The sequence below is a fragment of the Vigna unguiculata genome, chromosome 7 (assembly GCF_037176805.1).
Source record: "Vigna unguiculata cultivar grain cowpea cultivar isolate G323 ecotype 2 chromosome 7, ASM3717680v1, whole genome shotgun sequence".
In the NCBI taxonomy this organism is placed as follows: domain Eukaryota; kingdom Viridiplantae; phylum Streptophyta; class Magnoliopsida; order Fabales; family Fabaceae; genus Vigna; species Vigna unguiculata.
In genome coordinates, this window is record NC_140798.1 from 46,253,290 (window position 1) to 46,266,188 (window position 12,899).

A 12,899-nucleotide genomic window follows, 5' to 3' on the forward strand; every position below is an offset into this window, starting at 1 on the left:
CTGGTTTGATATATTTTTTTTCAAGTCAGTCATTCATTCATTGCATGTAATAAGAGTTGATTTTTGTGTCTTGTTATCAAATTCCTAGTACATAAGAAGTACATCCAATTGAATAACAAATAAAAAATTGATTAGTAAATTTTAAAAAATTGTATAAAAAGTAATATTCAGTTTTCAACTCATTTGTTCATTATTTTCCACCTATAATGCATATATGATTTGACCTACTTTTTTCTTCAAGTCGGTACCCAATACAAGTATACTTTTTTTTCTTTAGATTTAAAATAAATATTCTTCACTCTTATATTTTATTAAATGTTTATTATGTTTTTAATAAAGTAACATTTTCTCCCGTGCTTTATCGTAAAAAAAAAAGAGTTGTTAGTTTCCATTTAAGAAAGTCCTTCAATTTTGATATTTTATTTTTCCGATGATTATTTTTAGATGAATAAAGGAGTTGAACGTTAATTTTAAAATTAGATAGAATATACAAGTGATTTAATATAATTTCAGCAAAAAGATAAACATAATTGCTGTAGGGGAAATGGGATTGGTTATAAGAGATTGCATCCGATAGTTTATTTGTATGCTATATATATTTTTTATTAATACCGTATTTAGTTTTTAATATATAAGAGATAAAAGTTAGGAAAGGAGTTTTGGTGTATATGATTTGTTGATTTGTTGAGTGGAGGGAATCTCACTCCTTGGCGTGAGGAATATTAAATCCAAAGCAACCCTATCTACGTAATCGTAATAATGAGCACCCATACACCACCAACTTAATGATTTTTATAGATTTTCAGTGTTAAGCACTTCAACTCTCTTCTTTATATTATAATAATTTATGCGTATAATAGTAAATTCAAGAACATGTAATTATCTATGGCCCTTTGACATCGCGCTTTCATTCAATAATCAAAAGACAAAAACATCGTCATCATAAATAACAAACTAAATACAATAGTTAACCATTGGTACAACCTTTTACACATGAACACCGAACATAATTATGAAAACTTAATTTCTCTTAATGTTTTACTTGAGAATCCAGTTAAGAAAATAGATTTTTTGTTGGTGATTTTCCAATTGAGAAAGCCGAAAATAAGAAAAAGAAAAGTCCGTGGTTGGTTTGGTTGAAGGTGCGTGAAGGCAAACAATGCGTATTGTGTGCAATGTGTGGTGAGCAATCTCTGACCAAAAACCGTTAACGTCTCTCAACACAACACCGTGCGAAACAAAATCTCACACAAAAGAAGATACCACAGAATCTTCTATTTTTTTCTTCTTTCTCTCTTCTCATTCACTCTTCCCTCCATAATAACATAACCACCACTGCACCTTCAAACACAACACATAATAATAAAGAGAAAAAAAAAATGAGGGCGCTGAATTCGCACGTGCTCCTCATAGATCTCCACTACCACCCTCACGTGCCAACCTCCGCCCTCGCCTACCTCAGAAACTCCCACTTCGTATCCTCTCTCCGTCGACGACCAACCCGTCTCCGATGTACGGCTTCGCCGGAGATTCGTCGCCCCTCCTCCGACCGCTTCTACGGCTCCTCGCCCTCCACCTCTCGCCCGGAGGACCTCAGCCTCTTCCTCGAACTTCTCCCTCTGAAGATGCGAAGGGAGCTCTATCGCCACCGCGAAATCGGAGGCCTCATAGAGGTCGTCATGGATTTGGGGAGAAAGCCTCTTGCCAGGTTCCCCTCCGGCGACTGGGTTATCTCCGAACAACCCATCGAGCACGAAGATTTGCGCCACGCCATTTCCAAGGTAATGTAATGTTTCGAAGAAATAATGATTTGTTATTGTTTTTATGGTGTTAGTCACTTCGCTTGGTTGTGATGACTGATGTATAATTGCGATGGGTTGTTTAGGTTGGTGAGTTTTCTGATGACAACCGGTCGGGTATTGATAGGTCGTTGCATCGGATAAGTGCGATTCGGAATCGGAAAATGCAAATCATTGGGCTTACTTGTCGAGTGGGTCGAGCTGTGGGTGGAAGTGCTGGAATCATACGTGATTTGGTTGAGAATGGAGGTTCTATCTTGGTGATTGGACCTCCTGGAGTCGGTAAAACAACTTTGATTAGGTACACTTTTTATGTATTTTTACTGGTCTTACTGAGTTTATTATTATTTGGGCTGCTAAAGTTGGAATTTAATCAGAATGTTACATTGCCATCCGGTCAATCATTTTTTGTACGATACATCATTCATTTCTATAAATATCTACTTTAAAAGTCACGCTTAAGATGGATTCAGTTTGGTAGAGTAATATATTTAAAGTGATTGACAAAAGATGGGATCTTACTAACAAGTAACTAGTTCTTTTCCTTAACAAGTTAAGGATCTAAAATTAGAAAGTTATTTTTTTGGGCAGAGAGATTGCTAGGATGCTGGCAGATGAGTTCAGGAAGCGTGTTGTAATAGTGGATACATCCAATGAAATTGGAGGGGATGGAGATGTTCCTCATGCAGGAATAGGCAGAGCCAGACGGATGCAAGTTCCAAATGTGAATCTTCAGCATAATGTTTGTACAAATCTCATTCCTTTGTCTTACTTTACTGCTTCTTATTTTGGAAGAGATCTAATCATTTACGATCGTCTGTGACACGGTTTATATGTATTTTATTCAGGTTATGATTGAAGCAGTTGAAAATCACATGCCTGAAACCATTATAATCGATGAAATTGGAACAGAGCTTGAAGCATTGGCAGCCAGTACCATTGCTCAAAGAGGAGTTCAATTGGTTGGAACCGCACATGGAATGACCATTGAAAATATAATAAAAAATCCTTATTTACAGATTCTTGTTGGCGGTATAGAGGTGCGCAGTTGCACTTTTCACTTTTATGATTTATATGAATAATGATTAATTAAATACATTCCTCCTTTCTGGCCCGCTTCTTCTTTCAAAGTGCTAATTGATCTTAAAATTTCAGAGCCGTGTGCAAATGGAATATGTGTAGTGCTTTCCCACATTTCTAATATTTATTGAAGATTTGTTTGAATAGAGCGTTACCCTTGGGGATGAGGAAGCCAGGAAGAGGAAAGTGCAGAAGACAATTCTTGAAAGGAAAGGACCCCCAACGTTTTCATGTGCTGTTGAGATGATATCTAAAACAGAATGCCGTGTTCATCATAGATTAGATGCAACTGTGGATGCCATTTTGGCAGGTATTCCTCACCTTCTGTAATGAAGTATTCCACTCATGTTTAATTGATACAATATTTGAACAGTTGATTAAATTGAAGTGTAATCAGAAAATCCCTTTTATTACAGGCAAACCTCCATTGTTTGAAGTCCGTCAATGGGATGATTATGCCAAGGATTTGGAAAACTATGCCCCAGTGCCTGAAGAAAATCTTGGAGAAACATCTGATTTAACTAACAATAATATCACAAGTTCTGATAGTGAATCTGGTAAGGGTGATAAAGACCATGCACGTACTTGGTCCACAAAATGGAGTACTCGTGGACCTGTGATGAAGAGAAGTTCACCAATGCAAGTTTATACTCATAAGGTAAATTGTCTTAGGTTGCATGCACTTGTTAAGGTCTTGAGTGATTGGGAACTTTATCACAATTTGAATGGGCAATGTCTTTCTCGTTGAATGAATTCAGATTCTTGAAGCTGATCTATTACAAGTATCAAAGGTAATGGGGCTTGAAGATGTAATAGATGTGACTGATGACATTGGAACTGCTGATGCAATTCTAGCAACCGGTTCTGAGATACGACAGAACCCATGGATCCGTGGCGTAGCAAAGTTCCATCATGTGCCAGTATTTGTTATCAAGGTGCCCTCTTGCTGCTTCTTTAGCTTTTCCTTCAGTGTAAATCTCCTTATGTCTTGTAACAAACTTTTGTTTCTTTCAGTCCAATACCATGGCTCAAATGGTCAAGGCAGTACGAATGATCCTTGGGCTAGAATCCTTTGGCCGTACAACAAATAAACCATTAAATGACTGCTTGGATATTGAAATTGAGGATGATGAGCCGAAACGAAAACCATCTCTGGAAGAGATTGATGCCTTGGAGGTACACACCCTTTACAATTATTTAATTAGTATCTGATTGCTCCACTTCATGTTCCATTTTCTGTTTTGGAATTAAAACATGTGCTGTCTACTGTGGTCTTGCAATTGCTTTCTGATCCTAGTTTCTGAAAGAAGATGCACTTAGCAATTGAATTAGTTTATTCAAATAGGAAATAGATCCCTTCCTGAGGACCATCTGTGTTTACTCATTTATGTTACTTGTTTCTCCATCTCCATCGGTGCCTGACTTCATTCTTAGAATACCATATCCCTGATACATTACATTCATTTAAAGAGAAAACCTACAATATTATATATATTAACCACTTTCAAATTGTCACTTTTTAAAATTCTTTTACTTTTTTCTGGCAGGAGGTTCGGCTTGCAATAGAGTACATTGTGATTCCTGGTGGAGAGGCTGTGGAACTTCTTCCTAGACGTTCTGAAATTATTGCCCTGCAGCTTGAACTTGTGCAAAGTTATCAGTTGGCTGCTGAAAAGTCAGGTACAGAACAGAACCCCAGGTTGCAGATTCTTCCCTTGAGGTTAAATACAAAAAAACCCTCTAAATCTACTACTTCTGTTGCCCGCAAGAAAACAAGTCCTACCTCAGCCTCTACTCGTGGCACCGGCAGTGTCACCAGGCTTCCCATTTTGCCTGAATAATTCAATTCTTTTTTCCCAATTCTAACATATTTCACTTCTGTGATTCCTACATGTATTATGTATGTAACATGTACAGTCATGAATGTGGTGTAAATAATTTATTCATAGCCTAAGAGCTTGTAGCTCAGTTGGGGTGTGATATGTATGCCGGGAGTTTGATCCTCCGTCAAGCTGTCCCTTCTTCTACCAAAGTGTATGTATTGAAAAAAAAAATTAAAATCAATCCATATTAAATGTAATATAGTGTATCAGATTTTACTCCTCCAATGTTCTTTCATATTTATAGTGGTAAATTTGTGTAGCTAGAGACAAGAATATTGAAATATGCAAATATGAAACCAAATTAGTTAGTTAAAATGATCAGACACCAAAAGCACTTAATTAGTTAAAATTTCAGACAAGAAAAAAAATGTTGAACGGTCAAAGTAGGAGTGTAAAATTAGGTTTAAAACTGATAGACCCAAATTGATTCATGTTTAATTAGGTTTAATCATGTTTAAGTCAGATTTGAGATGGATTGACAGGTAATTCATCAATATTTTTTTTTTAATTTTTTCATCATTTTTACTATAATTATTTATTAATTTTAATTATTTAAGTATGACATTTTTTTTTAAACTAAAATGTTGTTCAACCAAACACTGTAAATGTTATACTAGATAACACAAAATTAGTAATATAATTTTCACATATTAAACATTTGGTGTATTGCAACTAATTTCTGAATCGTGTAATCGATATATGAACCTTTTAGGCATAATCATACTTAAGCCCAAAAAGTTACGCCTTTTCCACCCTATTGTCGTTTTTAAAGTAGTGTTATATAAAAAAAATTAACATAAATATTAGGTTAACCTCCAAATTTTAAACTCTAAAAAAATTAATATGAATGTTAACACGTTAACTTCCAAACCTTAAACTCCGAAAAATAATAAATTAATATTGATGAAAATTGTTGCTTAAATATAAGTGGGTTTAAGAAGTATCACATGTATTCATAGAGAAAAAATAAGAAAAATAAAAGATACTAATTTATACTATTTTAAAAATAATATATAAACAACATGATCAAAGTTATGACACGCTCTTTAAAAAAAAAATTATATCCATAAAAACAAGAATTTGGAATGATAATGACTGTAAAATTATATTTGACATTGTAGCCTCAGTCACTCTTTTTTCCTTTTCTTTCTCTATTTTAAATGTTTTCTTTTTATTTTCTTCTTTTTGGTTCTCATCTTTGTCAAAATCTAATTATACCTTATAGTAGTTAAGGACCAACAAATATATTTATCTAATCAAATTTGTAATGAGAATAATTTCTTATCTATTCTAAAAATGATTTGTTCTCCCATTGTTTTATGATGTTGTTTCCAATTTTGGTGGAGTCCGTTCAAACAAATGATTTCTCTTGTTTCATTACATATTAAAATTTTGTCATGTTTAAATACCTTATTGCTCATAGTTTTAAAAATTATTTTGAAGATAATCATTTCAAGTAATGAGAGCTAGATTAGTCATAAGATCGATTATATGACACTAAAAGTGATATCGCTAAGTATCATGAATTGTTCAAATTTTGGCCATTTGAGTGAATGGATTTAATATGTTGTTTAGAACTGTATATATCAATTTTAACATAATAAATGAAGAGAAAATTGATTATCAAATACGTCTTTCTGAACTTCTAGATTATGCAAATCCATTTGGATGAGTCATATACTTGTTGAGTGAAGTTCATAGTTTGAAAATCTAAATAAATAAATTTTGGTATCGTATGTATACAATTTTAAAATATACATGATATTATATTAGTAAGTGATAAAATTATATTTATTAAAAATAAAGTGAAATATATTAGAAAAGATAAAAAATAACCGTTGATAAATAAAGTAAAATATATAAAAAATTAATAAATAATTATATTTAAAAGATAAAATTGATATTTTGAAATATGGATATAAAAGATGAATTTCTCTTTATATATTATTATAAATTATAATTTAATTTCATATTTTATTATCATCGTTTAATATGATATTTTCACGAATCTAATTTTTTTATTGAATTAACAAATTTCAAATAATGTACCATATATGTACTCCAATGATTGTTTTATAAAAATATCTATTATACACACGAATTAATATGAAAATGTATCACAAACAACATTTTATCTTATGTTAGGATATAAGACAAGTCATAATATACATGCCGCGACTAATAAGAAAGAATTTGTAAATAAATGGATTTTGGAAACGGAATGAATATTCATCTTCTACCAAATTATGAATAATATGTATTCCAATCTTCTCCTATTTGGTGTTATCTTTTGGATTTTTAAAGATAATCCGAAAATATTAAATTATCAATAAATATTTTTATAAATTTTTATTTTATCATTTGAATTCTAAAAAATATGTTCAAAAACATCATTCTCCAAACGTGAGATACTCCTTTAAACAAACACGGCCTTAACACTCAAAATAAAAGAGTTTTACTTCGCTCTCGTAAGTGAGAGCGTTATCGTGGAGTTCAACTTCGAGGGTTTCCTTCAACACACTGAAATTCTCTCCGTTTTTTTTTTTTTCAATTCTTCAGTTACTCTTTGTGTAAGTATCTCAAAGTTCTACTTGCAGAAGGTTTCGTTGCCCTGTTTTTATTTATTTATTTTTTTCAATTGATTTTTAAACTGTCGGCATTTGTTTTTGTACGGTTCAGGATTTAGCGAGATTTGGAGTGGGTGATGGCTGCGAAGGAAGATAATCGAATATTTGTGGGTGGTTTATCTTGGGACGTCACTGAGCGTCAACTCGAGCATGCCTTTGATCGTTACGGCAAAATTCTCGAATGCCAGGTATCCCTCGTCTTCGCTATCGATTTTGTTTGTATTTTAAATTAAACTATTTCACTACTATGAAAAGAGGATCTTTTTTGTTCCTGTTTCAATCATGTTGGGCATGCACTGTCAGAAATTTAGAGTGGAAAGAAGCTTTTTTTTTTTTTTTTTTTAAAATAAAAAGTGACGTTTGAAATGAATCTGAATGTTCATATCGTTATAAAACAGTAGTACTGATAATTTTGGGTGAGACTATTATGATTCATGAAGTGGACCTGTTCAGTGCCTTTGTGGTTTCTAGTTTAGGATAGGGGCGATTGTAGGGTCTGATTTTGGCTGAGTTATTGCGTAGGAATCTTTTTTTTTTTTTTTTTTTTATTGTGCTTTAGGGTTGAAGTGTTATGATAGGATTCTGTACTAATTTTCTTTTTCGTTTTCTGTCTTTATGGAATGCTGATTTTGAATCTTGTGATCTTTAAGATGCTGTGGATGGATTTTTTAAAAGATGTTTTACCAGAATGATTTCTTCATGGCTGAAGCTCATTTTCAATTTTCTGATAAAATGATAGTTTGTGGTAGCTGTAGAGCTTCAGCTGGAGATTAGTGTGGTTTGGAAATTGTAATTTGGTGCAAGGAAGGTCGTTGATCAAATAACAGTCTGAGCTGTCTTCTATTCTGCAGAGATTTCTTGTCTTTGATGTGCTTATGATTTGTTAGTAAAAGCATTGTAATTTGGAATGGGTGTTTTGCTTTATAATTGGGCTGGGAAGTGACATTTCGACAAAGTTAATACTATAACATGCGTGTTGGAGTATGCTATTTTTTATTTTAATACTTGTTTTTGTGCGGCTCACAGATCTATGCCTTGTTGAATGACTAATGAACTGAGAAGTTTGTGACACTTGTTTAGTTGAGTTGCATTTAATTCTTTTGGGTAAAGAATTTTTTTCTGTCCAAATCCAAAGTTCACACAGAAAACCATGCTGCATCTGTACGGCGGCTTCCTTCCTTTTCTAGTTGCAAATCTATCTTGTGGTGGCAATTGTTACCAGTGGGATATATAACAAACTTATGCTGGGTATTGCTTCTTTTTCTTCTGGCTCTTGATCAATTGTTGTCCAAGATAATTATAGGAAATTAGAAACAGGCTTCAAAGACTGCTTTCTCACATTATGCGTTTTGAAATTTTTGTCCTTGGATATATTGGTATGTTATGAACACTGCTTATACCTGTTTGTTTAGTTGTAGAGGCATGGGCAACAGATGTGCCATTTTATGAACTGACAATGCATTTGGTAAGGTCAAGGTGGCATTTCTAGTGGTCCTGAAATGTGGAAAGATTCACATACACGCAGTTCCTGGGGAAGAGAGTAATATACTGCTTTTAATGGAAATGAGAATTACCCCACTAACTAATGTACTGTTCCATTCGAAGTATAGATATAGAACGTTTCAAAGAGCTGTGATTTGTGGTGCTCAGTAGATCAGTTAAAGTGAGTTCAAGAATTTGTATGTGCTTGCTTCAGTTGAGCAGTCCAATGTTGCTGCACCTTTGGCAGTTTTCATTAGTTTCTCATAGCAATGTAAAGTTCTGGTGTTTGGACATAGCTTTGTGTTTGGCTGATGTCATCGCCCTTCTAACAAATATATATACTTATAGATATCCAAACCGTGTGAGTTTGGCTCTACAACACCAACAAATTCTGCATCATTACGGGTCCTGTGAGTACTTTGGTGCTGCAGAGCTCAATATTTTCAATCCGAAGCGTTGACACTATAGACAGTTGCTGCTCAGAGATTGGGTTCCTCCTTTTTTGTTGACATACTGTATCTCACCAGTTGATCTACCTATTATTGCTAACAGTATCGAAGGTCAAATGATTGAATATCTTGGATTTAGTCATTTTTCCTTACTTGGATAGAGTTCATTGCTTGGAGATGTTTTCTTTGGTTTGAATGGTTCTGCTTTTGTCAGTGTACTCTTAGATAAAGAATCCTCATCTGCATAAGAATGGTTTCCGCTAAAATGCTGGTGTGTTGGATATTGTCAGTTAAGTGGCAGCAGAATTACCTAGAGTGATAGGCATTTAATTGCAGTATAGTCAATATTATGCATTCATCTCCTATGTTGCTGAGTATTATTGTTGCTGCATAAGATTGATTTCTTGCATCTGGTGAGGCGAATAAATCACAGGAAGTAGATGAATTCTTTCAAAAAAACGTGAAAGCAACATCTTCAAAAGGAATGCTGTGAATGCCTGTGTCCTGCTTTTTGTCTTTCGGAATTATGGAAAAATATTTGCTGGCTGAGTATTTTTGTTTTGAAGAGATACCGAATGTGAAAGTCATCGTAAAATTGAAGTTGTGACAAAATCCGTTGACTGCTGAAGTGAAAGCTACAGTTGGATTTGATGGCATATCATTCATTTGTGGTAGATGTTGTAATGTTAGTTCTTCTGGGTCAGGAAATAATAGTATCATAAAATACAGTGCTTTTTTTTCAAATAAGTCGGATGATAAGAATATGTTTGAGGGATTAAATTGTTAAAGGTCTATCTTGAAGTCATGAATCACTATGGAACATGCTGAAATTCTATCTCAGAATGTGGAAGTGTTTGTTGTAAGAGATATTTGTTGTCAAATATGGGCTTGGGATTCCTCTGAAAGGCTTAACTATATGAAAGCATTATCATTGTAACCGAGAAGTAAGTTGTCTGGTTACAAGTTTTTCTTTTTAATTTAATGTTGTTTGCATCTGGTAAAGAAAGTACTAAAACCAACATGCAACACTTTGTTTGAGCTGAATGTCCATTTCAAATATTTTGGATTCTGTTTATGTAAGCACAATTTTAGTGACTATCAGCAATTTGGTGTAATACATTATGCAGTAATTGTGTGACATTTTCTTGTGTTTTTATCAATTTTAGTTTCAATGGTAAGGGAGGGGTTATTTAGTGGATGGTTTATAAGCCTTGTTGAATTTAGATCACCCTGTAAAATGTCTGAGATTATTTTCATAGATGGTGTGTTGGCTGAAACACAATTTAAGAAAAGAAAAAACTTCAGGCAACATTAATGGATGACATTCTTGAGTGTCCATTAGAAATTGGTTGATCAACGCTGTGATCACATAGTCTCCAGCTTTTGTAATTGAAATCTTACAAAAACATCATACTTAATTTTTTTATTTTGAACAAGCAATCATTTCTATAACAGTTTCTTTTAGGCATCCAATTTTCCTAAGAAATCTAGAAAGAGAGCTTTTTTGTTTGGCTTTTGGTGGGTGGAGAGTTTACCATATGATGGCCATGGGGCGGTTTTTATTGTTCTTTTTGTTACATATAAGCTACTTTTACTACCTTTGACTTTTCTATCTGTCTGTTTTTTCCTTTTTATCCTCATATCTTTTTTGTATGATGTGATTCTAATTTACTGGTTTTCAAATTACTAGTTTTATATTGCTGCACTTTCTTTTACTACAGTAACTTGTGTTTTTTATTTACTTGTACTGGTTTAGTTAACTATTCCTTGCTATTACAAGTGTTCTGTATGTTGTTCTCACTACCTATATGCGAGTCTTACGATAATGGCTATACAGTGATATTGTCTGTTCCCATAAAGTACTGTGAAATATTGTTAGCATTAAGTGTGAATTACTAGTACTTAGTATGAGGTTCTCAAGCGATGCTTCATGTAGATCATGATGGAAAGGGATACAGGCCGTCCACGTGGATTTGGGTTTATCACATTTGCAGATCGTAGGGGAATGGAGGATGCAATCAAGGAAATGCATGGAAGGGAAATTGGTGATCGCATCATCTCTGTCAACAAGGCGCAGCCTAAGATGGGGGGTGATGATATAGACCAAGGTTACAGAGGTAGCAGCTACTCATCAGGTGGTAGGGGAAGCTACGGTGCTGGAGATAGGATAGGTCAAGATGACTGCTTCAAATGTGGGCGTCCGGGACACTGGGCCCGAGATTGTCCTTTGGCAGGAGCTGGAGGTGGAGGTGGTCGTGGTCGTGGTGGCAGTTCATTTTCTTCACACCCAAGGTTCGGAGGAGGTGGTGGTGGACACGGTGATCGCCTTGGTGGTGAACGTGATCGATATGTGGATGACCGTTATGATGGAGGACGCTATGGAGATAGGGATCGTTTTGACAACCGTGACTACAAATATGGCAGCCGTGACCGCTATACCAGTGACAGGTATACATATGGTTTGTGGTGGTTACAGAATTAATTTGTTGGTGGCATTTGTTTTTCTTGGTTTAATCATGGGAAGTAGTTAAAGATTTGATCTGCTCTGTTATCTGGTTTGGCGTTAAGTGGAGCAGTGCTCCTGCTATGTGTGTGTCATCATCATGTTTATTAAAAGAAGATTGCGCAGGTACCCAAGCAGTGGAGATCGTTTTGCAAGCGATCGATATGGCAGTGGCTCAGATCATTACCCACAAAATGGTTATGGAAAGGAAAGAGGGTATGAGCGATACGGTGGTCCACGAGGCGGCGCTGATAGGTATGGAAGTGGAATAGCTTCTGGTCGAGATGAAGGAAGGAGTTATAGGGGTAGGCCTGGTCCATATGACCGTCCAAGCAGGGGCTCTCGTCCATCACTCGACCGTTACTGATTTCTACTGTTGCTGTTTTTAACGGGAAATTACAATGCAGAAGCCACATTAGAGACCTAGTTCTTGTTATTCTTAGTTTGCGACAACAACTGCTAGATTATAGTTTCATAGATTCTGGATTTCCTAGTTTATTTCCTTATTTAGATTATTGTCACAATCCCCCTTGTTTGTTTCACTAACTTCCCTAATGCAAGTGACCATGATTTACTGCTGGATTCCAATTTTTTTGGTGTTATAGATGTCTACCATCTCTGCTATACTAATCCTCACGCATTCATCACTACACTTGCTCCCAACCATTACACCTACATTGCTCTACCATCAACAACATCATGCTTTTGAAAAAATTCGTTCATTTTTCTGTTACAATTACATGAACTATTTTTTAAATCAATCAAAAAACCTTGTTAAAATAATTTTTTTTTATATTTTTGATTTTTTAACTTTTGTGAAAATTAAAATTAGTCTTTTTTTAAAATTTTGATTTAATTTATTATTAATTTTAAAAATACGTAAATTTAATTTTTTTAATTAAATTTTATTAAATTTATCTGGCGTTTCAAATGTATTTTATGATAGGATTTGAATTATTTATTCTGTATATTTAAGAAATATATTTGAATCGTTAAATAAATTTAAAAAATTAGTTAAAAAGATTAAATTTCTGTATTTTATAATTAATTTTTATTTTTATTTAAAGTTAAGAATG

The 12,899-nt window shown here is 34.1% G+C and overlaps 2 protein-coding genes across 3 annotated transcripts; both read left to right on the top strand.

Moving 5' to 3' along the window:
* The first annotated feature begins 1,240 nt into the window (after positions 1 to 1,240).
* On the top strand, positions 1,241 to 4,982 carry SPD1 (P-loop containing nucleoside triphosphate hydrolases superfamily protein). The gene is made up of 9 exons (XM_028082087.2): positions 1,241 to 1,781; positions 1,886 to 2,100; positions 2,391 to 2,541; positions 2,648 to 2,839; positions 3,027 to 3,189; positions 3,296 to 3,537; positions 3,638 to 3,814; positions 3,894 to 4,055; positions 4,427 to 4,982. Exons 1-9 carry the CDS (start codon positions 1,380 to 1,382, stop codon positions 4,718 to 4,720), a joined length of 1,998 nt encoding a protein of 665 aa, XP_027937888.1. The 5' UTR covers positions 1,241 to 1,379; the 3' UTR covers positions 4,721 to 4,982.
* Positions 4,983 to 7,167: 2,185 nt separating this feature from the next.
* Positions 7,168 to 12,411, top strand: ATRZ-1C (RNA-binding (RRM/RBD/RNP motifs) family protein with retrovirus zinc finger-like domain-containing protein). 2 transcript variants are annotated; one of them, XM_028080106.2, is made up of 4 exons: positions 7,168 to 7,332; positions 7,442 to 7,577; positions 11,257 to 11,768; positions 11,950 to 12,411. In XM_028080106.2, the coding sequence occupies exons 2-4, from the start codon at positions 7,467 to 7,469 to the stop codon at positions 12,188 to 12,190; spliced, it is 864 nt and encodes a 287-aa protein (XP_027935907.1). In that variant the 5' UTR covers positions 7,168 to 7,332; positions 7,442 to 7,466; the 3' UTR covers positions 12,191 to 12,411. The 2 variants fall into 2 exon arrangements, with proteins under 2 accessions (XP_027935907.1, XP_027935908.1); XM_028080107.2 differs by lacking the exons at positions 7,168 to 7,332; positions 7,442 to 7,577 and adding an exon at positions 9,220 to 10,264.
* The last annotated feature ends 488 nt before the right edge of the window (positions 12,412 to 12,899 follow it).